Source organism: Cebus imitator, unplaced genomic scaffold (genome assembly GCF_001604975.1).
Source record: "Cebus imitator isolate Cc_AM_T3 unplaced genomic scaffold, Cebus_imitator-1.0 Scaffold18, whole genome shotgun sequence".
Lineage (NCBI taxonomy): Eukaryota > Metazoa > Chordata > Mammalia > Primates > Cebidae > Cebus > Cebus imitator.
Genome location: NW_016107333.1, coordinates 18,105,517 through 18,131,602, shown reverse-complemented (window position 1 = coordinate 18,131,602; position 26,086 = coordinate 18,105,517). Strand labels below are relative to the sequence as shown.

The 26,086-nt window shown below is 38.8% G+C and overlaps 1 protein-coding gene across 6 annotated transcripts in view; it reads right to left on the bottom strand.

The window, feature by feature from the left end:
• The window catches only part of NR1H4 (nuclear receptor subfamily 1 group H member 4), an 86,108-nt gene that overhangs the window by 35,191 nt on the left and 24,831 nt on the right, over window positions 1-26,086 (bottom strand). For 3 of the 6 annotated variants that reach the window (XM_017516458.2, XM_017516454.2, XM_037734184.1), the window contains exons 1-2: window positions 22,193-22,324; window positions 14,952-15,317 (exon numbers count right to left, since the gene is read on the bottom strand). In XM_017516458.2, the coding sequence (XP_017371947.1) occupies window positions 14,952-15,317; window positions 22,193-22,301 (475 nt within the window). In that variant the 5' untranslated portion in view covers window positions 22,302-22,324. Of the gene's footprint in view, window positions 1-14,951; window positions 15,318-22,192; window positions 22,325-26,086 lie in introns of those variants that run through there. The other 3 variants (XM_017516481.2, XM_017516466.2, XM_037734188.1) reach the window with 2 other exon arrangements.

Genomic DNA, 26,086 nt, shown 5'->3' with positions numbered 1-26,086 from the left:
CTAAAACAGAAAGCAAAAGGCCCAGATGGTTTCACTGGTTTATTCTGTCCAACATTTAAAAAAGAAATGATATCAATTCTGTACAATCTCTTTCAGAAAATAGAAGCAGAGGGAACACTTTCTAACTTATTTTATGAGGCCAGCATTACCCTAATACCAAAACTACACAAAGACATTATGAGAAAGGAAACTTACATATTCATATCTCTTTTTCTCGTTTTTCTTTTTAAATTTAGTGTGTTAGCATTTGTTTTTGTTTATTTTTATTTTTTCTCTGGCATTGTGTTTTGATTCGATTGTAAAAATTAGGTCATCAGGTGGACTTTGAAAGTTATATTCTTTTTTCTTTCTTTTTTTTTTTTGACAGAGTCTCGCTCTGTCACCAGGCTTGAGGGTAGAGGCATGATCTTAGCTCATTACAACGTCCACCTCCTAGGTGCAAACGATTCTCCTGCCTCAGCCTCCTGAGTAGTTGGGGTTACAGGCACACACCACCACGTTCAGCTAATTTTTTTTATTTTAGTAAACACAGATGATCTCGATCTCCTGACCGTGTGATCTGCCTGTCTCAGCCTGCCAAAGTGCTGGGATTACAGGCGTGAGCCACTGTGCCTGGTCAATTTTCAATAAATTACATGAGATATATGAAGTTTATCTCTTGTAATTTCCAGAATATAACTTCCAGCCAGAAGTTATATTCTTTTAAGATGATTTGGACAAGCTTTTCATCAACTTTTCCCAAATTTGAGTCTACCTTGGAACACCTCGACTCTAAGCCCTATCATCCAAAATACTGCAGGACCTCTCAGGCATCTCTGCTGAGGATACCCATATGGACAACTACTGGTTCATCAAGACCATCGACAAGGGTAACTGGGCTACCATGAAGTTGGCCTGACACATCCTAACCAGGAAAGAGGTAGCTGTGCAGATAATTGATAAGACCAAATGGAATGCCTCCAGACTCCAGAGACTGTACAAGAACTGCATATTGCTATGCGTGCAGCCATGGCAGGGCTGAGAGAACACTATGCAGTAGAAGTTGGAGGTGTGCAAATTGCTTTAGAGATAGCTCAATCCGTTTCCATTTAAGCATATTTCCCGCACCTCCAAGTCTTTTAAAAGCACTGTCTCCAAAAAACTTATGAGTTTAAGCTTTGAAAGGCTGCCAGGAGCCACAAGGGAGACAAGAGGAGGGGCAGCCATTCTCCCCATATCTCCAAGCCTTCCACCTCAACATTCCCTCTTCAAAACTGCAGAGATTGGAGCGGTGTGTCCCCCGGGGCATTTTTTCTCACCAGGCGCTTCTTTTTTTTCTTCCATGTTTGTTGGGAGGGAAGATGGTACTACAGAAGTAAATAAAGACTATCCACACAACAAAAAAAGAAACAACAAAATACGAAAAGCAAAGAAAACTGAAGTGGTTCTTAGGGGTTGCCTCTAGGAGCAGGTGGAGAGGGTAGGGGTGGGCCCTTTTCCTAATGACATACCCTTCTTACCATTTGACTTTGGAATCATGTACACTCATTGCTTTGACAAAATGCTTATTAAGTGATGAAGCAGTCTAAAGGAGCAGAAAACAAAAACCCACTGACACCATCAGACCTACTGGGTGTCTGCTGAGAGGATGAGGACAGGGGTTACGATCCTCTGCTGGAGCTTGGCTTTGCATATCGTCAACGACCATTTAAAGTGCCAGGTAGACAAACCCCCAGAAGCTGGTGGCTCACAGTGACCAGCACCTGCTCCCCAGCATCTTCCCTGGGGTTCCTTGGGGTGTGCCGGGTTCCTAACAGGTGAATTCCAGCACTGGGAAGTGCCTCCTGCTGCTTGTAGCTGCCTGAGCCCATGTGGATTCCTTTGCTCTGTGGGGCAAAACCCTTCACCTCCAAACTGCTGCTTAAATGACTATTTCCATTTTTGCTTGGGTGTAGATTTGTAACTTTTCTCATTTAGTAATTTATGCTTTAGGAACTTTCTTTTAATCATTACTTATACATATTGCTTATATGTTTACTTTAAACATTTTTTCTTGTTTCAATCTAGTTTTTATTGTCTTAGTTTGTCTTGCCTCATCACCTATGTGTTTACCTGAAATATCAGTTAATATCTACCAAAATCATCTTGTTACCACTGCATTTTTCTATATATTCTTTTGGATACTCTTTTATTGACTTTATATTTCTTAATATTTTTGTTTGTTTGACTGTTTTCTCTTTTTATCTATTTTAGCTCGGTTACAGGGATTGTTTTCCTGCTTTTGCTTCAAATGGTGGCTACGAAGGCAAGAATTTGGTCTGGTTTGCTCACCAAGGCATCTCCTAAGCTTAGAATAGAGTCCGGCATACAAGTTGGTATTTAATAATATTTGCCGAATAAAGAATTGGCCTAATTAATAGGAAGAGGGAGAGTTTTGAAAACAGTGTATGACCCAAACTGGGGAGGCTGGATGAACAGAGGAATCACACGTAAGAATTCATCAACAAAATAATAACATCTAATGATTACTGGGCACATAAGAGTGCCAGGTACATCATGACTAAAACCCCAAAAGTGAATGCAACAAAAACAAAAATAAATAAATAAGTGGGACCTGATTGATTTAAAAAGCTTCTGCACAGCAAAAGAAATAATCATCACAGTAAACAGACAATCCACAGAATGGGAGAAAATATTTGCAAACTATGTATCCGACAAAGTACTGGTATCCAGAATCTATGAGGAACTCAAATAAATCAACAGGGAAAAAAAACAAGTAATCTCATCAATAAGTGGGCAAATGACACAAACAGACATTTCTTAAGGGAAGATATACAAATGGCCAACAAACACATGGAAACATGCTCAGTATCACTAATCATCGGGGAAATGCAAATTAAAATCACAATGAGACACTACCTTCTGCAATAATGTCCATTTTTTAAAAAATCAAAAAATAATAGATGTTGGTATGGATGTAGTGAAAGGGGGATGCTTAAACACTGTTGGTGGGAATGTAAATTAGTACAACCTCTATGGAAAACATAGGGAGATTTCTTCAAGAACTAAAAGTAGCTCTACCCTTCGATCCAGCAATCCCATTACTGAATATCTACCCAAAGGAAAAAAAAAAGTCATCATATGAAAAAGACATATGCACATGTATGTTTATTGCAGCCCAATTCACAATTGCAAAGATATGTTACCAACCTAAGTGCCCATCAACCAATGAGTGGATAAAGAAATATATATATATATATATATATATATATATATATATATACCATGGAATGCTATTCAGCCATAAAAAAGAATAAAATAATATCTTTTGCACTAACTTGGGTGAAGCAGAAGGCCATTATTCTGAGTGAAGTAACTCAAGAATGGGAAACCAAATGTCACATGTTATTACTGGGAGCTAAGCTATGAGTAGGCAAAGGTATACAGAATGTATAATGGACTTTGGAGACTCAGAAGCAGGGAGGGGAGAGAAGTGTTGAATAAAAAGCTACATATTGGATAAAATGTATACTACTTCAGTGACAGGTACACCAAAATCTCAGAATTCATCACTATACAATTCATTCACGTAACAAGAAACTGCTTGTACACCTGTACCCCAAAAGCTATTGAAATTTTTTAAAAATACTTTTAAAAAGAGTGCCAGGTACAGAGCTAGACATTTTAAAAACAATATCCCATTTTTTAAAATTCACAACAACCCAATGATCACAGTAAGAATATCAGGGAATTATTGAGGATTTACCATTGGGATGAACCATGTTAAGTCCTTTATACACATCAATTTGTGTAACCCTCATGAGAGCCTATAGATACATGCTTCAAAAGACTGTCCTGAAAATTAAACAAATTAGTACATATGAAGACCCCCAGAACTGTCCCTCACATAGTAATCACTTGATATAGGTTATCTATCAACATGATTATTACTATCATCATCACCACATCACCAACATTACCATCATCACCATCACCATGACCATCACCATCATCATCACCATCATCATCATCACCATCATCTCCTCATCCTTATTATCATCTTCATTGTTGTCCTTATCTTACAGGTGAGGAGTCTAAAGCTCGGAAAGGTTAAGTAGTTTAGGACACGTGGGAAGAGAATCAGCTGGGATTGGAATCCATGTTGCTTGCCTTAAGGGTCCGTCTCTTCCCACGATTTTCATAACACTTACTGCAAAAGGCTTCCAATGGAGTGAAATAGTTTGGATCCCCATCTTACATCATACTCCAAGATAATTTGACCTCTAGAGTTCATTAGGATCATTATTAAATTGTATAAAATCAGACCTCACTTGATCTTAGTTTATGTAAAGATCAGGGCTCTTCAGCTTTCACAAATGTCCATAAACACAGGATCCTTTGGAAACACTACATCTATTCTATACTGGAATAGTCTCAATAATTTTGGAAGCTTTTTTAAAACTTCAGAGCCAAGTCTAATGCTGGTTCATGATCTTATACAAAAATATATTCAGAAAGGCAGTAGGGTCACTCATTTACGCAGACTGTATCTTTTAAGAATTCTACTATTCTCTCTCTGATATGTGTAGATTCTCTTGGCATTGAAATGTATGTGACAGACACTGACCTATTTGGAAATGCAGCCATTTGAATTTCAGTCAGATGTTGACTGGTTTTGTTAGCTGAGGTTTGAGGTTTGAATAAAAGTTCATTCAGACATTAGCACACTTCCATATGCTGCATTGATAACTGAGGGTGAAAGAAAGCTCTTGATTTAATCTAGTGCTGAGAAAGTGGCAGTCATTGTCACTCTATGTGATGCTTGCGTTCCTGAGTTATTACTTAAAAAAATTGAAAAACATAATTTCTCTCATTGATGCCATAAATACTAATGACAAATAAAAACACAGAGACAAGTTAAAATATTTTTAATGGAACCAGATAAAAAGACCAATGAAATGAGGAAATTGAACCCTAATCTTTGTTTTGTTTCTAAGATTTTTTTTTAACTTCTCTTGTGTTGTATTTGTTTTAAATATCACAGGTCTGACAGAGCATCAGTGAAATCCTAAAGAAGGAGATCTGGTAAATTCTAAAATATAATGTAAATCTTGTACAATCCACACAAATGCCCTGCAAAATAGATCATATCCCATTTTGCAGATTTCAGGCTCAGAGAAAGTATGTGTTGCGTAGTCTTAAGGATTAGCTAGCTTTATATCTACTGCACCTCCCTTCTAGTCTAGTGCACATCCTATTAACAAAGAGGCAGGAAAATAGAATATAACCTTGCCCAGGCTCTGTTTGCAGCTAACATGGTGGATATGATTTAAGCTCTGCCATAGAGATGCCCTTGTAAGACATTTGGAAAGGGGAAGCAAGCTGTTCTGCTGTTTCTACTGGTAAGCGGGATCGTGGAGTTTTGCTGTGGCAGCATCCTGGCTTCCAGTTGCTAGCTTTGAGGGTATTGAAAGGCAGGGTGCAGGACATTCATTGTTTGTAGGTGCAAATATGGCAGGCAAGCCCCGGCTCTGGAGCGACTACAGTAAAGGCAACTTCTGATCCCTAAATGGCAGCTGAGGTGGTGTCTTCCTGAAGCCAGCAGTGCTGAGGTGGCTTCCTGAGTCCCCAACTTCTTGATTGTGTCAGAAGAGCAACCGGCAGGCCAGTTCTGCAGTGTGGCTCTGAGCATCTCCTGGAAACTTAGCATAGATCCTGCTACTCTGACTCTTCCAACTTCTGTATTAATTTCTTTCTGCTTGAAATGTTGGTTTCTTTTATTTCATTGAATGGTAACCAGTAAATATTAAGTAACTTGTTTATTCAGCCAAGAAGTCCAGAGCCTAGATTCAATGTGAGCTTGTCTGCCCCCAAATCCCATACTCCCTTTGATGGAAAGTTACAGAGTAAAATTCACTTTGCATCTTTTGAGTGCAGACATCCAAGAGATATGCACAGGGGAAGTGGGTGGCGGGGCGGTTGGGGGAAACCAGGTTGGTGGAGTAGCTCTCACAAGACCTGCAGGCATGAGACATTGGTCCTCTCAGTGGCACTCCGCCCTATTCTGTCCTTCCCCTCTGGTTTTCCTCACATCCCTTCCTCATTCCTCCATTCACTAAGCTAGGATAATTTCCATTTGTTTTCACAAGAGAACACATAAAGAACATAAAGGAGCCTATTTTTGGTTTTTCAGTCACCAGAACTTAAGCCTCCAATTCCTAAAGACTAGATACAATTTATTCAAGTTGGGAGGAAGCAGATAACAAAAGAGGAAGTCAAAGAGGTAAGACATATTAGGTACCTGAGAAGATCCTGAGCTCTGTCCCTCCCACCTCCCTATCCTCAGACAGAATGCTAGGATGGGTGGATTGAGAGATGATAGAAACTCCATGTCATTTGGCATCCTAGAAGATGGGGATTCTTGTGCCTTGTCCTGGGTAGAGCTGGAGAAATCCCCAGGGTTCCCTGCAGCCAGCACGACACAGAGCAGATGAAATGGCTACATGGTTCTCTGGGCAGCCAGGCATCCCAACACAGCACTGAAGCCACATCAGAACCCACCTGCCTGAGTTGAATGAAGGAGACAGACAGGACCAGATGTAATGGAGGAGTGTGCTCAGGACCCAAGGATGGTACCACAGAGACCTTTCCTACTGGTGACTGAAGACCAAATAGAAGAGCACTCCAACAGATTTCAGACTGTGTCAACTGCTGTGGCACCATGCCCCACCCAGCCCCACAGCTGTGGGACCAGAGCACCACTCCCCAGAGCCCAATCCCTCCACAACCCTACCTTAATCTTGGGACTTAGACGAACCCCCAGAAGAATTTTGGTGGGGGTGAATGGAATGATCCTGAATAAAAAAGTAAAGGTTCCACCAGAGCTTGAGACTGAATTAAATATAATTTTACAAAATAAGATTACATTTCTCGCATCTAAGAGCTGTGAGTTGAGTCTTGTGCTCACTCACTATACAACTTCCAGTTAATTTGTACACTGATTCTTTAGAGTCATTGGTCAAGGCCAGGTGCGGTGGCTCATGCTTCCAGTCGCAGCACTTTAGAAGGTCAAGACAAGGGATCACTTGATGTCAGGAGTTTGAGACCAGCCTAGCCAACATGGTGAAACCTTATCTTGACTAAAAATATACAAATTAGCTGGGCATGATGGCAGGTGCCTGTAATTACAGCTACTTGGGAGGCTAAGGCAGGAGAATTGCTTGAACCTAGGAGGCAGAGGTTGCTGTGAGCCGAAATCACGCCGCTGCATTCCAACCTGAGTAACAGAGCGAGAGTCCGTCTCAAAAAACAAAACAAAACAAAAAAAGTCATTGGCAGCAAACTGCATTCAGCCCACTGCCTGTTTATTTTATTTTATTTTATTTTCCTGCCTATTTTTTTAAGAAAAACTTATTGAAACATAGCTAAGCTCATTTCTATGTGGCTGCTTTTGCCCTCTGGTAGCAGAGTTGATTAGTTGCAGCAGAGGCTGCTGTGGTGTGAAGCCTTAACTTGTTACTGTCAGGATGTTTACAGAAAAAATGTGCCAACCCCTGGTGTAGAACATGGGCCCTGCCTGGCTCCAACCCGTCCTCTCCCTTGCCTACTTGTCCTTTTCCTGACACCATGAGACAAAGTCTCAAATGAAAATCAATGGAAAAATTCTTTCTCCTTCCTAAACCTCCCCAAAGGTTTGCTCTCCTCTGACTACTTTCTCCGTCTCCTTGCCTTCTGTGATCCTGTACTTCCTTGTAGACTTCTGTCTCTGGCTTCTTCTATTCTATATCCTTTGTGGGCTTCTCTTCCCCTGACCACCTTTAAGATAAGTGTATTGTAGGGTTGTCCTTGGACCACTAGTCTCAGTATATTTACCCTGCCATGCCACAAAACTCTTCTCAGGTGGGCCAAGTATCACTTGGCCATAAGCACAGTTCATAAGACAGAAAGACAAATTCACCTCTAAGGAGGCAAGCCATCCAAGGTTAATGACTTTAGGGGTTCATTCCCTTGGCTGAAACAATACTGATACCTTAACATCTAAATGGACTGCTTGTCTTTCTTCCTCTGGCCACTGAATTAGTCAATATCACCCTTGAGCAAACAACTGAAGGGTAGAATGATCACTTAGTAAACAGCCAATAAAAGGCATCATAGCCTAGTGGTCAATCATGCAGGCTCTGGAGTTAGATTACAAGGTATAGTTTTTTTTTTCCATTTATTTATTTTATTGCATTTTAGGTTTTGGGGTACATGTGACGAACATGCAAGATTGTTGCATAGGTACACACATGGCAGTGTGATTTGCTGCCTTCCTCCCCATCACCTACTTCTGGCATCTCTCCCCTTGCTATCTCTCCCCAACTCCCCCCCCCCCCCGTCTCCCCCAACTGACCCCAGTGTGTAGTGCTCCCCTCCCTGTGTCCACATGTTCTCATTGTTCAACACCCGCCTATGAGTGAGAACATGCGGTGTTTGATCCTCTGCTCTTCTGTCAGTTTGCTGAGAATGATGGTTTCCAGGTTCATCCATGTCCCTACAAAGGACACGAACTCATCGTTTTTGATGGCTGCATAATATTCCATGGTGTATAGTTTTAAAGCTCTTATTAGTTATGAAAACTTGGGTAAGTAGATTAACTTATGCTTCAGCTTCTACTTCCATAAAATGGGCATAAGGAGCTCAACACTGCTAATCATCAGGGAAATGCAAATCAAAACTATACTGAGAGTGGCCAGGCACAATGGTCACAGCTGTAATCTTAGCACTTTGGGAGGCCAAGGCGGGCTGATCACCTGAGGTCGGGAATTTGAGACCAACCTAACCAACATGGAGAAACCCCATCTCTACTAAAAATACAAAATTACCTGGGCGTGGTAGCACACGCCTGTAATCCTAGCTACTTGGGAGGCTGAAGCAGGAGAATCACTTGAACCAGGGAGGTGGAGCTTGCAGTGAGCAGAAATCCCACCACTATGCTCCAGACTGGGTAACAAGAGCCAGACTCCATTTCAAAAGAAAAGAAAACTACTATGAGATATCATCTCACTCCATTTAGAATGACTATCAAGAAATCAAAAGAAAACAAGTTTTGGGAAGCATGTAGAGAAAAATAAACCCTTACTGCTGGTGGGAGTGTAAATTTGTATAGTCATAATGGAAAACGTATGAAGTTTCCTCACGAAGTTAAAAATGAAACTACCATATAATCCAGGAATCCTACCACACAGTATACCTCCAAAGGAAATGAAATCAGTATGTCAAAGAGATATCTGCACTCCTATATTTATTGCAGCACCATTCACAATCACCAAGACAGGGATCAACTTAAATGTTCATCAGTGAATGAATGAATCAAGAAAATGTGTTATGTATACATAATGAAATACTATTGAGACATAAAAAAAGAATGAAACCCTGCCATTTGTGATAACATGGTGAGTCCAGAGGAATTACATTAAGTGAAATAAGGCAAGCACAGAAAGACAAATACCACATGATCTCACTTACATGTAGACTAAAACATTGTTCTCATGGAAATAGAGAATAGAATAGAGACTATGAGAGGATGAGGAGGATGGAGGGAGAAGAGGACCGTGAGATTAGTCAATGGCTGCAAGGGTACAGTTAAATAGAAGGAATATGTCTGATGTTCTATTGCATAACAGCATGACTAGAGTTAACAATAATATACTGTGTATTTCTAAATAAGTAGAAGAGAGGTTCTTTAATATTCTCATAATGAAAAATAATAAATTAAGCTGTTAGATGTGCTAATTACCCTGATTTCATCTTTACGCATCTATACATTTATAAATGTATCAAAATATGTTGTGCCCCATAAATATGTACAATTGGTATGTCAATCATAAATTTAAGAAAATAAAATGGACATAAGGTATGAGAATTAATACGTTTATTACTAAAGTATAGTAAACATGATCAAGTGTGGTGGCTCATGCCTGTAATCCCAGAACTTTGGGAGGCCAAGGCAGGTGGATCACCTGAGGTCAGGAGTTTTAGACCAGTCTGGCCAACATGGTGAAACCCCATCTCTACTAAAAATACAAAAAGAAAAAAAATTAGCTGGGCAGGGTGACAGGGGCCTGTAATCCCACCTACTCAGGAGACTGAGGCAGGAGAATCACTGGAACCCAGGAGGCTGAGGTTACAGTGAGACAAGATAGCATCATTGCACTCCAGCCTGGGCAACAAGAGCAAAACTCCATCTCAGAAAAAAAAGTATAGTAAAACGCATCACACAAGTTATTAGCACTGGCATCCCTAAATCTTAGCTTGTTTTGGTAATGATATGCTTATTCCTTACTTTAAAATAGGCACAATAATACCTACTTTCCATAGTTGCTGTAAAGTCCAAAGAGAAAGTTTCTAAAATGTCTACCATAAGAATTAGCATGTCATCATTACTGAAATTTGTAGGTTCAAAAGTATATACAATGAAATTTTTCTTTTAATCAGATTTTAAGAGTAAATTATGCATGTTATTTTCTGCTTCTTTCTCCCCTAGCAGGAAAGAAGAGTTAGATTAGACTTTGCGTCTTTCCGGTTCAGGTTTAAAGACTACATTTTATTCTACTGAATTGTGCTTTTGGACGGAAGCAGTCTTTCTGTTCTCTTTTCTCGTCACAGTCACAGCATACAATCAAGATGCTTGGCCGGATGAGTGGCCTTAGGTGACTTTTTGGATTTGATTTGTACCCCAGTATTCTCAAACATTAGCATGTAGTGCTAGTTAAATCACAGATTCTTGGGCCCCTTTTCCAGAAATTCTGATTCAGTAAGCCTGAGGTAAAACCCCAAAATTCTACAAATTCTCTAGTGATACTGATACTGCTGGTCCAGGTACTATGCTTTTAGTAGCATTGGTCTACACAGACAAGTTGAAGTGGCTGTAGGTAATCTGAATCTATGTCAAATAAATATTGTTAAACAACTCACAATGAATTGGGTATCAACATTTATCAATATAGGCAGAAAATACACTGCCATTATACGATACATAAATCAATTCTAGGACCATAACAATACAAACAACAAACATTTATTGAGTTTTGACTATGTGCCACAATTTTTTCTAAGGCCTTTACACATGTTAAATTTATTTTTTACATTTTTATTTTATGACAATATTTTAAAAACTAATAATAGCATTGTCTGGATCATGTCTATGACCATCTTTTACTGACATTCAAACTAATCACCCTTAGTTTTGTTTGTGCCCATTAGCAGCAAGAAGTATGATTTTGTTGTCAAGAGCTATGACAGGCCGGACGCAGTGGCTCATGCCTGTAATCCGAACACTTTGGGAGACCGAGGTGGTGGATCACCTGAGGTCAGGAGTTCAAGACCAGCCTGGCCAACATGATGAAATCCCATCTCTACTAAAAACATAAAAATTAACCAGGTATGGTTGTGGGCACCTGTAATCCCAGCTACTCGGGGAGGCTGAAACAGGAGAATCACTGGAACCCAGGAGGCGGAGGTTGCAGTGAGAGGAGATCGTACCATGGCATTCCAGCCTGGGAGACAGAGCAGACTCAATCTCTGGAAAAAAAAAAAAAAAGCTATGGCAAAATGGCAAAGGTAAACTTCATATGCCCAAGATGTACCCAGCTCAGGGATAGCCAAAGGGAGCTCTGCATGAACAAAGGTTTGGAAGAATCAACTGTTCAAAGAGAGAAAAGCAGTGGAGAATTGAGGCCTCATATGATACATGGTCTAGGTATTCCAAACTCAGAAGAACCTAAGTTTAAATTATATGATCTAATATTATTTTATTGGTTTTGTAGTTTTGTTTGTATGTAATTTTGTAAATTTTTTGTTCTTTTGTTGTATTGAAATATTTCAGTATATAAAAGATGATACACAGTATAATATAGTTATAATATAGCTTATGCTATAGTTGCTTAATAACATAAGTAATTCATTAAAAGTAATTTAAGTCAACACTAGAGGCACGTAAGAAATATTGTAGCTTCCCTCAAGAAAGCTCCATGTGTAGCTCAAGTTTGAGAAGCTCTATATTATACTTTTCACTGAATAGCCTCTCTTAGTGATTCTCAGCTGGGGTAATTTTGCCCCCGAGAGGACATTTTTCAACGTCTGTAGACACTTGGTTGTCACAAATTGGGAGTTGCTACTGGGATCTAGTGGATAGAAGCCAGGCTACTGCTAAATATCCCACAATATGTACAAGACATCCCCTCACAACACAGAGTTTTCCAGCCTAAAATCTCAATACTGTCAAGGTTTAAAAACCGTGGTCTATCTTTCCCTTTCATCAATTCATAGCAATAGGAGGGAGTACATGAATACAGATACTTTTCAACTTACAAAATTTACAAACTTGCTTAGAAGAAGAAACAGGCACGAAATATTTAGAATATTATAAAGATGAGTACTATGGATTCAAAGGATTTAAAGAAGGACTTCAGAAGCCAACTAATACTGTGTCCCATATAACATACTAATTTCCTGTAATGGGAGCACTCGAGCCTGTTCATGTAACCTCTTTTTGAATTCCCATAATAATGAGAAGTTCATTACCACCTAAGGCAAAAAGCCAGTCTCATTTTTGGGACAATTCATGTTAGTGCTAAAACATTAACTCTTGAATTAGGCCTCAAAACATGCCATCCTATAAGCTTCAGCTTTTGGTACTAATTTTGCCCTCCAGAGTAAGAGCCCAAGTCACTTTTTGACTAGAACTACTACAAAGTTTGTTCATTTTCTTTTATGTAGATGAGCAGTTGGTTTCTCAAACCTATCTGTAGAAGTTTTATTTTTGCTTACTTTAGTTCCAGTTTTAGGCCTGTCATTTAGAAACTATTTTATTTTATTTTTTCAGATGGAGTCTCAATCTGTCACCCAGGCTGCAGTGCAATGGCACGATCTCAGCTCATGGCAACCTCCGCCTCCCGGATTTGAGCAATTCTCCTGCCTCAGCCTCTTGAGTAGCTGGGACTACAGGTGCACACTACCATGCCCAGCTAATTTTTGTACTTTTAGTAGAGATGGGGTTTCACCACGTTTGCCAGGCTAGTCTTGAACTTCTAACCTCAGGTGATCTGCCCGCCTTGGCCTCCAAAATTACTGGGACTTACACATGTGAGTCACCGCACCTGGCCTATTTTATTTTTCTAACCAATTAGAAATGTTTTCCTGCGTTAATTCTACCCCACTTTAAAATCTATAACATAAGCAGATCTCGATCTCCACAATTCTGTCAGCCCAAAGAGATCTTCCACTTCATATAGGAATTGAAGGTAATATTTATTTTTTATCATTTGGAGATGGGGAAGAATTCAGTATTGTAAAAAAAAATTTGAATGCCGTTTTACAAAGTAGAGACTTATTAAGTACCAGTGATGAACATGGTTTTTCATTGTGTCATTCAAAAGACATTTACTCCATATTTCCTATGTACCAGGCACTGTGCTAGGTTTTATGAGTAGTAATACAGGTAGAGAAGACAAAATCTATGCGTCCAAAGAATGTATAAGTTCATTTACCTATTCAAATGTGACTCTCCACAAAAAGGTTAAGGGCATTTTGAAGGTCATAAATGGGATCTTTTCAATTTTCTTTATAAATCTGCTTTAGTTTTTAAAGTTGGTGTATTAATGCTTCTTATTTAAAAAAAATTCTAACAGTGTCATTCCCAGTTTTTAAGAAGTGACTAATATGGCTTTACACAATCTGATCATTTGAACTTTCAAAGGTTTGAAATGTCTTTGAGCCGTTCTTATGTGACTGGGTCCCCTGCTCATTTTCATAGCAACTTTCGGCATCTGAGAACCCCAATGTGGCACACCATCCAAAAGATTCTGCTCAAGAGACAGTTTTTATTCAGTGTTCAATGTTCTAGAGGCTAGCAGAGTGCCTAGCTTATGGTGGGTGTGCCCAAATATTTGTTTAATGAATAAATACAACAATAAACAGATGAACCTATTAGTCTATCCTGTTCTTTCCTCTAAAATTTTACAAACTTATTACCTGTGCCATAGTTGAGACAGTAATCACATGGGACTTTACATTGTCATTTTTATATTTCATTTGTTATATTTGTTATATATCCATCCTAAATGGATTGCAATTTTCTCATGACTGCTCTATAGCATCTATCACAAATCTATATTACTGCTAAATTACATATATATATATATATATATATATATATATATATATATATATATATGGAGAGAGAGAGAGAGGCAGGGTCTCTCCTGTCACTCAGGCTGGAGTGTAGTGGTATGATCATGGCTCACTGCGGCCTCAACCTCCCAGGCTCAGGTGATCCTCCCACCTCTGCCTTCGAAGTAGCTGGGACAACGAGTGTACCCCACCACACCTGGCTAATTTTTGTATTTTTTGTAGAGATGGGATTTTTCCACATTGCTCTAGCTAGTCTTGAACTCCTGGACTCAAGCAGTCAACCCACCTCAGCCTCCCAAAGTGTCTGGATTACAGGCATGAGCCACCACCCCCAGGCTAAATGAATTTTTTTTTAAATATAAGCTATTATTACTTTGCTCTTTCTTTCTTTATCTCTTTCTCAATTAACTAAAGTACATGAAAAAGTATTTTTAAATATTTATTGAATAAAGTTGTATTCTTGATCTTAATTTTAAGAGATGAGTTAAACAGTTTCTTCTTTCCTTAAAAAGAACACACACAAAAAAAACAAAACCTACAACAAGTTAAATTTAATCCCAAGTTGTCTTTAGCTATATGTGAGGTTTTGAAAAGGAAAAAGATTACTTCTACCTAAGCTAAATACTCTTAACAGTCTTCCTATAGATCTATGATTGCCCAACAAAGATGAGGAGGTAGGAGCAGAGGAGGAGAAAATGGGAAGTTGGCTGGGGAAAGAAAAGCATCTAGTCCAAGGGATTTCGACAACCAGTATAGTAAAACCTGATGGAGAAAAGTGCCAATCTGGAGAAAACACTTACCTTTGCATCCCTCACAGGTCAGTGCGTTATAGTGGTATCCAGAGGCTCTGTCTCCACAAACAACACACAGCTCATCCCCTTTGATCCTCCCTGCTGTTGCGCCCATGCGAGGCTTCTTTGTTACGGGCATCTCTGCTACCTCAGTCTCTCCCTGGTAGAGAGTCTCAGCTGGCATTCGCCTGAGTTCATATATTCCAGGAGAGTACCACTCTTCAGGCTGCTGGGGGTAGAAACCCAGGTTGGAATAATAGGATGATGAGGAAATCTGTGGTTGAACTTGGGGAAACTGAACATTGCTGTATTGTGAGTATGGCTCCACTTCCAGGTTCTGTCCCAGAGGACCTGCCAGTTGTTCTGTTAAAACACCTGAACAAAAGTGACAATAAAACTGGAATGAATGTCATCATTCTGGAAATTAGACAGGCAGTTTAGCATAATGGTTAGGAGTGTGGGCTCTAAGAAAAGACTGAAACATTTAACTACATAAAAATTTACAACTTTTTACAGTATACACATAATATAATTAAATGACAAATTAAAAACTCAGAAAAATATCTGCAACAGAGGACACACTCATCATTAATGTATAAAGAGCTCTTGAAAGCCAATAAGAAAATATTTGAGAACCTATGGAAAAAATGAGAAAGGAAAGGAATTGTCAGTTTTAGAAATACAAACATGAGTGTTTTGTAAACAGAAAAATGTACTCATCTTTGTCAATAATTAAATTTAAATTGAAACTAAAACATTACAGTTTTCATCTTCAAATGTGAGAGGATTTAAAAAGTTTCATAATACATACTGTTAGGAAAATAAATATTTTGGGGGGAAAATTTGTCAATATTTTCCAGTTTTTTTAAACTTCAGTGTCCTTTTAACCCAGCATAAATTTTCCACTGCTTGAAAATTTATTTTAGAAATATGCTCAAACCTTTATGAAAAAGTGTTTTGTAAAAATATTCACTTGCAGCAAATTTGCAAGAGCCATAAATTGGAAACAATCTAAATAGTCATCCAAAGGAGTCTAGTTAAATAAATTTGTTACATCCATACACTGAAACATTAAGTAGATGTAAAACAGTTATTTAGATTTCTATGTGCTGATATGGAAAAGTTTCTACAATATGGTGCTATATGAAAAAAGTAAGCTACAGAACAATGTGCATATTCACGTGGGTATTAAAGAAATGCTGTGTGTGAGTGCACACACACGCATGCATGCACAAAGGCAAATTTCTACATGACACAAAAGAAAGTAGGTGGTGGTGACTGTGAGAGGTGATATCTTTACATTATATTCTGGAATAGAAGACTGCGTAATTTTTTTACTGTTTGTAATTTTTGTCATGTGTATATGTATGTGTTATTTTAATCATTATAAAACACAGGAGGAGCTTTTAAAAAAAAGAATGCAGTGTCTGCAATCTATCTACTGGATTGAAATTATTGCTCCGTTACTTACAATCTGTGTGCAGTTGGCAATTCCTTAATGTCTTTAAGTTGCAGTTTTCTCCTAATAAAACAGAGAATAATAGTACCTACCTCACTGGGTTGATGTAAGGATTATATGAGATAATGTGTGCCAAGTGCTTTGCTAAATGTTTGGCACACAAGAAGTGCTCGATACATTATAGCTGACTTGAAATAGGAATAATAATTACTATTCTTACTACCATCACTGTTAAAGGGGGCCCTTATTTAGAAAACCTCTAGGTAATAGAAAACCATCAGGTTATGAAAATGCTTCTATTTCCTGAAAACATCAGCTATGGCTCTTTAGAAAATAGAAATATTTAAATTCTGCAAATGCTGAAAAGATATACATAAATAAGAGATAGGAAAGTTTACAAATGTCTCTCACTGCTCCAAGTGTTGTCAGATAATTCTTGACCAAAATTCCAACTCCATCTCTGATGAACCATGGGACTTTGAGCAAATTATGCAAACTATTGATAAACCTCAGTTTTCATGGCAGCAGGTTTGGGATGATAATATCAATATCAAGGGTTAGGCTGAGGATTGAGTGAGATTATACAGATTCAAAGTTCCTTATCTGAAACGCTTGCAGTCGTATGTGTTTTAGAATTCAGAATTTTCTGGATTTTAGAACAGAATACAGTGCTATTTATATAACCCTCCCAGCGCAGTCTGGAACAAAACCCAGAATCGAATACAGCAATATTTTCCACAGTGAAACTAATGAATATTCACAGTAAGTGCAATACGTAAAGACCATAAATAGTTTCACATTCATTCAGGTCAGCTTCTGTCACCAAAATAAGTGTATGGCAAACTTTTAGAAAAACGTGATTTTTCAGGGCCTTGGGGATTTAGAATTGGCAATTAGGGATTGTGGACCTATGCATGTATACATGAAGAATGAATGCTCTTTGCTGTACTCAAAAGATGGCTGAAATGATTACTATAATTATTATGATTAATATATTTTGCAGAAAACTTTTATGGAGTTCTTCCTAGTGGCAGGCACTTGTATATTCTCATTTATTTCTCACAAAACCCTATGAGGTAGGTAACATTATTATCCCCTACTTACAAATGAGTACCATGAGGCACAGAGAAGTTAAGCAACTTTACATCTACCTACCTAAATAGATGAGACGTGAGCTCTAGAAGTCTAATCTCAAAGCTCATGCACTGAATTGCTGCTCTCTGGGGGTAATTTCAGATGTGTGATGCTTCAAAACATGATAGTCAAAGTCTTTCTCTCCTTCCTCCTACCTGCGTTTGTAACCCCCTTCTTGGCCTCTGCTTGCACATAACCTATAATTGGGCCCACAAGCTTCTGCATGTCCCTACCCTTGCTTTCTTTTCCAGCCATTTTCTGTGTTCTGATGTCTCTCTTTCTTGAATGTGCCTTGATGCTTCCAGACTGAGGACTTCTCCCATCTGCTGCTTCCTGAGCCTGGAATGGTTCTCAACACAGCCAACCCCTCCCAGGGCTTCATCCCACTAATGCACCTATCTCTAAATTCCCTGTAGGTATTGCTTCTCTTGGGAAGTTTTCCCAACAGAAGAGGTCTCTAGGTCTCTGGGAGCCATGTTCCTGAATCTAGTTATATGGCATTTAAAAACCATTACTTACCCTACCTGGGTCTCCCTCTGTTCATCTGTAAAGAGAAGACTCTATCCTAGATAATCTTCTAGTTCTTTATATCTAAATGTCTCCGTAAGTATATGACTAATAGCTTATGAACATTAGAATTCAGGGCTTTTCTACACTGGCAAAGTGCAGAATATACATATTACATGTTGAAAAGAATGCTTTCTGCATTAACCCAGGAAATGACTGACAGAGCACATGGTATACAGTATCTGTACAAAAATCAATTTCCTTTCCTTCTGTCTGACTTATCCATATAAAAACAGCATAAAATGAGTATATCTAGCAGATAAAACATTTTAGAAATTGTTCTTTGTCTTATGACCACAAAATGGAAGGGGAAAAATATGTAATTATTACACAAAAAGAAAAGATAAAATATAAGCAAAATACTGATCTATTTCATTACCAAATACTATGAAAATTTCTGGAGTGAACATAATTGAAAAGAACTAAAAAGTATTAAAAGTGCTAGTTTCACTTACACCTAGATTTTGTCCTCCAACTTATTTCCTTAACTCCCCTTCCTCCCTCAGCCCAGTTTCTCTCTGCCACAGGTCTAGTAAGAATTAAGTAATTTGCCCAAGGTCAAAACCCAGTAGAATCTGGATTCTGTAGAATCCAAGGAAATGTGTATTTTTTTTTCTCCTCACATGATAATTCTAAAATCTTTAAGCATTATTTCAACAAAACAAATATTTTCGTAATCAAGAAACACAATGGAGTCCAACTCAAGTTAGATAATGATATCACTGTCATATCAATCCTTGGAATGATCTAGATCAAAATGGAGAGCTTTCACAGAGATATAGATAATATTATGCTAAAACGGTAGAACATCAGTAAAAACATGAGGACAGTACACAATAATATTAAATAATACTTCTGTTCTTGGCTGAATGCAGTGGCTCATGCCTATAATCCCAGCATTTTGGGAGGCCAAGGCATGTGGATCACCTGAGGTAAGGAGTTCGAGACCCACCAGACCAACATGATGAAACCTTGTCTCTACTAAAAATACAAAAATTAGCTGGGCATGGTGGTAGGCGCCTGTAACCCAACCACTCAGGAGGCTGAGTCAGGAAAATCACTCGAACATGGGAGGCAGGGGCCGCACTGAGCCAAGATCATGCCATTGTACTCCAGCCTGGGCGACAGAGCAAGACTCCATCTCAAACAAAACAAAACAAAACAAAAAAACAAAAAACACTTCTATTCTCAAAGCATATCCACTTCTAGTATTTTATAGTGTGTCCCCTAAATCTCCACAAATAGGTAATCACAAAGGCACCTTACAACCAAGGAACCAGCATGGCCAACATATTCCAAAATGGTTGGACTAGAACAACTTCCACCATTAACTGACTGTGACATCTTAACTGCCTAAGCTTTTTCTATTTCAGTGTCTTCTGTAAGATTGGACTGTTGCTATCTCAGAAGGTAGTTCTGAATATAAAATGCGGTTGTTGAGAAGCAGTTTCAGTAAGTTGAGTGTCATTAAAAGACACATTGTTTTCTAAAGAACCTAGCAAAATCATTTTAGTGATCGTCAATTGATAGTTAATAAGTAATTGTTAACACATAGTCTGTCTTGATGATATAGTGTTAGGATAGTGCTTTCATTACAAACATATATTTATAAACATATGCTCATGCTCTCTCGCTCCCTCTCTCTCTCTCTCTCACTCTCTCTCTCTCTCTCTCTCTGTGTGTGTGTGTGTGTGTGTGTGTGTGTGTGATAAAATCCTTGCTATTTAGCAGTCACTATGTTAGGTTGTGAGGATATGAAAGTAAAAAAGACACATATAAAGGCTCAGCCTTTCTCTTGTTTGTGTGTTTTGGGAATTGGGGATGTCTAGGGTTGGGACAAAAATAATTAAACAAGTAAGCAAATACAACATTGTCTGACAGAAAATAAGATGTGGAGGGAGTAGAGGTAGTTCAACTTTAGAGTATGCTTTCTGAAAAGGTAAATTTATTTCTATTTTGATACAATTTAAAGGGGAAAGTACATATTAAAATTTAGATTTAGGAATTTTTATTTTGGAAATAGTTATGAAAGAGTATGAGAAGTAGGATTCCTTTGTGACAGTTCTCCATGAGAGTTTAGGGAAGAGTTCTGAAATGAGAGCACATGGATGGACTCCAGGAGAATCTGAGAAGCCCTGAGAAGAAAGTAAAATTCTTCTGGACAGCCAGTCTCCAGCTTTCAACACCTTCTCTAAAGGAGTGCCATCTGAGGGAGCTTTCTGAGGTGACAGAAAGGTTCTATACCTGCCAATATGGGAGCCACTAACCACGTAGGGATACTGAACCCTTAGAAAGTGCTAGTGATACTAAGAGGTGGAATGTTAAATTTTATTTAATTCTAAATTAAAATTTAAAGTTGAAGAGCCACATGTGACATATTAGCCAGTGCAGCCCTAAGGAGTTTGGGACCAGAACCACTGTACCCCCAAATGCGAGATCAGGTTTGCATAAAAGCAATGGCACTCTCCCATAATCTCACAGTGAATTTCTGATGCTCCCAAGAAAGCATCCAGGTTATATCCAGTTTTTCATCCCTGGCACAATGCTGACCATGGTAAATGTTTAATGAACGTCTGTTGAATTCGTATGTGGAAAAGTTGCTTTTTCTGCCTTCCTGTATTTCTTAATCCATGGTTTCTTCACTAAATGTCAGGGCTTTACGTGCAGAGTTGTTTGCTGTTCCTGGCATCGGGCCTTTGTGATGTTAGTGCCTCTCCCTGCCTTGTCAGCTTACCACCTACTCCTGATCACCTACGCCAGGAAGCCTGCCCCAGTTCCCCCAGGTGGAATTCGCCTCTCCTACCTCTGTACACACTTCTAATGTGAAACATATTGGAAGCGCGTACAATCATTTCTTTTGTTTACAGGCTTATCTTCCATGCTGAGCTTGAGATGGTATGAGATACTACCTAAGAGTGCCCTCTGAGCAAACAAATCTGAATTCAATTCATCCACAACTTGTCAGGTATATGAGCCTGAAAAACACATTGAACTTCTTTAAGCTTCTGTTCCTTCCTTTACAAGCTGAAATAATGTAGTGTCTGCATGAGAGGCTGTAATAAAGATGATCTAAGACAAAGACTGTAAGCTGCATAGTACCTGACACCACATAAACATTCATGCCTCTTTGTGATTATTGTGGTTGGTCCATGAACTCTTTGAGGGAAAATACTAGATTGCATTTTCTTCTTTACATTCCTGGCATCTAACACAATGCCTGACACAGAGTAAATGTTGATTAAATGTTGATTAAATTGAAGTGAATGGAAAATTTGCTTCCCCAGCCTTCCAACTAATTTCCATTTCTAAATACGGTGTCCGTCACTTTTAAACATCACATTTGAACAAAAACGTGTTCACAATTATCATTATTGTAAAAATTGTTCGAATTTGTTCTTGTTGGAAATTTAAAAGATGAGTTTCTGTTTTAAAAAAACATTAAAATACTCTTTACATTTTACTGTGTTTTAATTATAATATATGTTGTAATTCAGAGAAAACCAAGAGCTTCGGCCTAAAGCTCAACTCTGTGTTTATCTGATTTTTCATAGACTGTGGGGAGAAACCTGCTGTGAAACTAGTTCATTAGCTTCTGTTTTCCAAACTCTTAAATTTCATGAAATATCACTTTACTTCTTGTGGGGCACTCTGATATTTCTGTTCTATTATGTTCTAATCCAATTTTTAATGTCAGTCGCAAAACACTAAACAGATGTTGTGATCCCCTAGGATCTAAGACTTGCCATTTTAAAAACACTGCATTAAATGATGTATATTAAAATGTTTTTCAGGTGTTCATTGATATTAGTTAGAACTAACATTTGGTTTGAAAGAATGGTGCTAATTTGACATAATATTCCATGAAAACTTTTAGGGGAAGCATCCTTAGATTTCATCCCCATAAGATATTTGTCTGCTTAAAACCCTTTAAAAATCACCCCAATCCAAACTCCCACACCAGCCTTCTGGGTCTGACTGAGCCACCATCTTTGACAGATATCTGTTGCTGTCATTTCTCACCAAAGTCCCCAGATTTCCTCAGTCCAGTTGCAAGAGCTCGACCTGAGAGCACCTGTGAATGATGTCCTACCTTTCGCAGGCTTCATACTCATCATTTCTGTGAAAAATCCCAGCGGAGTACAGCTGCAATGAGGACTAATTTGAATTGGATTTTCTAACCCATGAAACTGCATTACCATTCTTAGCTTATTCACAGCAACTGAAAATGAGACTAGGTAAGGAGTGAGAGAGAGGCCAGAGGTTGTGTGGTTTACTGATTAACTTCATTACAGAGCACAATATTTGTAAATGTTTATGAGAAAAGTCCTCAATGCCAAATTGCCTAGTAGGCTGGAAACCATTTTTGGGGAACGTTTTTACAATTTAAGAACTTTTAGAAGGTGGGTTTTTGTTCAGTGGCTCTAAAACTGGACCTGGAGGTCAAGTGCCATGCTCTGGGTCTTGACATTTGTTCCCACCAAAAGGTGGCAGAATGGTATAATTTTATAACATCAGGAAGCATTTTAAAGCATAATGCTTGCTATGGTTTGGCTGTGTCCCTACCCAAATCTCATCTTGAATTGTAGCTCCCATAATTCCTATGTGTTGTGGGAGGGATTGGTAGGAGAAACTTGAATCATCAGGTTGGTTCCCCCATACTGTTCCTGTAGTAGTGAGTAAGTCTTGCAAGATCTGATGATTTTGTAAGGGATTTCCCCTTTCACTTGGCTCTCATTCTCTCTTGCCTGCCACCATATAAGATGTGCCTTTTGCCTTGCGCCATGATTGTGAGGCCTCCCCAGGCATGTGGAACTTTGAGTCCATTAAACCTCTTTTTCTTTATAAATTACCCGATCTCAGGTATGTTTTTATCAGCAGCATGAAAATGGACTAACACAATGCTTAACAGCGTGATGTGTGCAGGCCAGATGACCTGACCCACTGTTGTATACAGTGTTACAGGTTGAGTTGTTCCCACCCCCAAATTAATGCAGGTGTTCCTTGACTTATGATATGGTTACATCCCAGTAAACTCATCATAAGTTGAAAACACCATAATTCAAAAATGCATTTAATGAACCTACCTACCAAACAGCATAGCTTAGCCTAGCCTAACTTACATGTGCTCAGAACACTTATATTAGCCTATAGTTGAACAAAATAATCCAGCACAAAGCCTTTTTATAATAAAGTACTGAATATCTCATGTAGTTTATTGAAAATTGGCCAGGTGCAGTGGCTCATGCCTATAATCCCAGCGCTTTGGGAGGCTGAGGCAGGTGGATCACAAGGTCAGGAGATGAAGACCATCCTGGCTAATATGGTGAAAACCCATCTCTACTAAAATACAAAAAATTAGCTGGGCATGGTAGCACATGCCTGTAGTCTCAGGAAGCTGAGACAGGAGAATCGCTTGAACCCTGGAGGCAGAGGTTGCAGTGAGCCAAGATCATGCCATTGCATTCAGCCTGGATGAAAGAGCAAGACTGAAAGAAAGAAGAAAGAAAAGAAAAGAAAAGAAAAGAAAAGAAAAGAAAAGAAAAGAAAAGAAAAGAAAAGAAAAGAAAGAAAGAAAGAAAGAAAACTATGCTGAAAAGTCTAAAAATGGTAGGTTGAACCATTGTAAGATGAGGATGTACATATGTTGAAGCCTTAAACCCCAGTACCTCAGAATGTACTTATTTGGAGATAGGCTCATTACAGAGAAAATTAAATTAAAATGAAAGTCCAATATGACTTTTATCCTTATAAAAACTGTAAATTTGGTTACAGAGACAGAAACACAGAGAGGGAAATTGGTGTGAAGACACAGAGAGGAGATGGTCATCTGCAAGCCAAGCAGAGGGGCCTGGAGCAGATCCTCCACCCACAGCCTTCGGGAGGAGCCAACCCTGCTGACAACTTGATTTTGGACTTTTTGGAAATTATCTCCAGAACTGAGAGATAATTTCTGTGATGTAAGCCACTCAGTCTACGGTACTTTGTTACAGCAGTCCCAGAAAACTAATACATCCAGGTTCTCTTGGCAATTACCGGCTCTGTGGACAATGGAAAAATTCCTGAACCATTTTCTGCCTCAATCTCCTTGGTTGTAAAATGGGGCTGATAACTATACAACCTCCAAGAATTATATGTGATTATTAACTAAAATAATGTTTATAAAATTCTTAGCACAATGGGTGGCTACCCACCATCATTATGTTTATGTTAAGATTGCTCAGCTTTAGACTCATATTGTACCTTGGGTTGCTTATTGAATAGGAATAATTCTGTTTTTTATCCTGCAGCATAACTTTTGGACACCAAGCTTCAGCCTATTGGTTGTTTTTTAGAAATGAGGGCTTTAGAAGGGGACTCAGTTGATCCAGGGTGGAACCTGGGCACAATGTAGCCAGATGCACTGTGTAATCTTAGGTGAGTCTCTCAGCTTCTGTGGGTCCCATTTGCCTACATCAATAGATGGTAAACATAGATAATAATTCCTTCCCTACTTAGGTCTGTTTTGAAGATAAAATGAGATAGTAAATATGAAAGCAGTATTAAAAGGCAAAGGTGAACTGTACAAGTGGAATAATCATTCCTAAGACATTTCTATAGCCTTCACGAGTTTATAAAGCGGTTCCATATGTATTATCTCATCAGATCTTCACCTGCACCCTTTGAGGGAGGTATTACTTGTGATATCCACTATCTTTAAGCCTATTTTTAAACTCAGTGAGTTTTAGTAATTTGTCTATAGTCATCCCATTAGTAAGGAATGAAGCTGGGACTTTAACCCAGGTCTTCTGACTCAAAACCCCATGGCTGAAAAACTAAGGCACACTTGCCCTAATTGCCAAAAAAGAGGAAAAGGGTGGTGGTCTATGGGTATATTTCAATTTGAATTGCTTGATCAGGGGTCACCATCTGCAAAGCCATTTTCAGTCCTCAGTTTACTTCTGACCTCATTCTCCCCTCCTCACAATCCAAGAGCTATCCTTGCCTTGAGAGGATCGTAGGTGAAAGAGCTACCCAGAGGATATGAACCTAGATGAATGATTCCGAATTTTCCATTTCAAGAATTCTCCACTGAGTTTTTCACTGGCCAAAATAAATGGACCTGTCTGTTGCCCTCAGAAACATCCATGCTAGATAAGAAAAGAGCAGGATAATTTAGCTGACCCAGGAAACCCTTGTTGCTGAGTGAAATTCACACAGAATGTTCACATAACAAGACTGATTGGATCCCTTTGCATTTCTCTTAGAGATAATCAACTGCCACATATTATTTTTTCCCTAAAAATAGATTTTTTCCCCTGAATAGCTCTGTTGTCTGAAACAGTAGCCGCTAGCTATGTTTGGCTATTTATTAGTCTGTTTTCACAATGCTATAAAGAACTACCCAAAACTAGGTAATTTATGAAGAAAAAAGGTTTAATTGACTCACAGTTCTGCATGGTTAGGGAAGCCTCAGGAAACTTACAATTACAGTGGAAGGTGAAGGGGCAGCAAAGCATGTCTTCAAAAGGCAGCAGGAGAGTGAGAAGGGAGATGCACCAGACACTTATCAAACAACCAGATCTTGTGGGAACTCACTCACTATCACAAGAGGAGTATGGGGAAACCAACCCCATGATCCAATCACCTCCCACCAGGGTCCTCCCTCAACATGTGGGGATTATAATTTGAGATGAGATTTGGGTGGGGACACAGAGCCAAAGCATATCAAGGCTTTTTAAATCAAGTTGAATTAGAGTCAGTTCCTCAGTGACACTAGTCACGTTTTAAGCATTCAATAACTATATGCAAATAATGGCTACTGTATTGGATGGAGTAGATCTAGAACACTTTCTTCATCACAGAAAGTTCTGACAGCACTGTTCTGTATAGTACTCGAGAGCACCGTGAATGTTGTACCCCTCATGCTGAGTGGGGCACCAGCTATGAAGGCATGGAAAAAGGAAGGTCTCAGAGTAAATGTTGGCAATGCTTTTTTTTTTTTTTT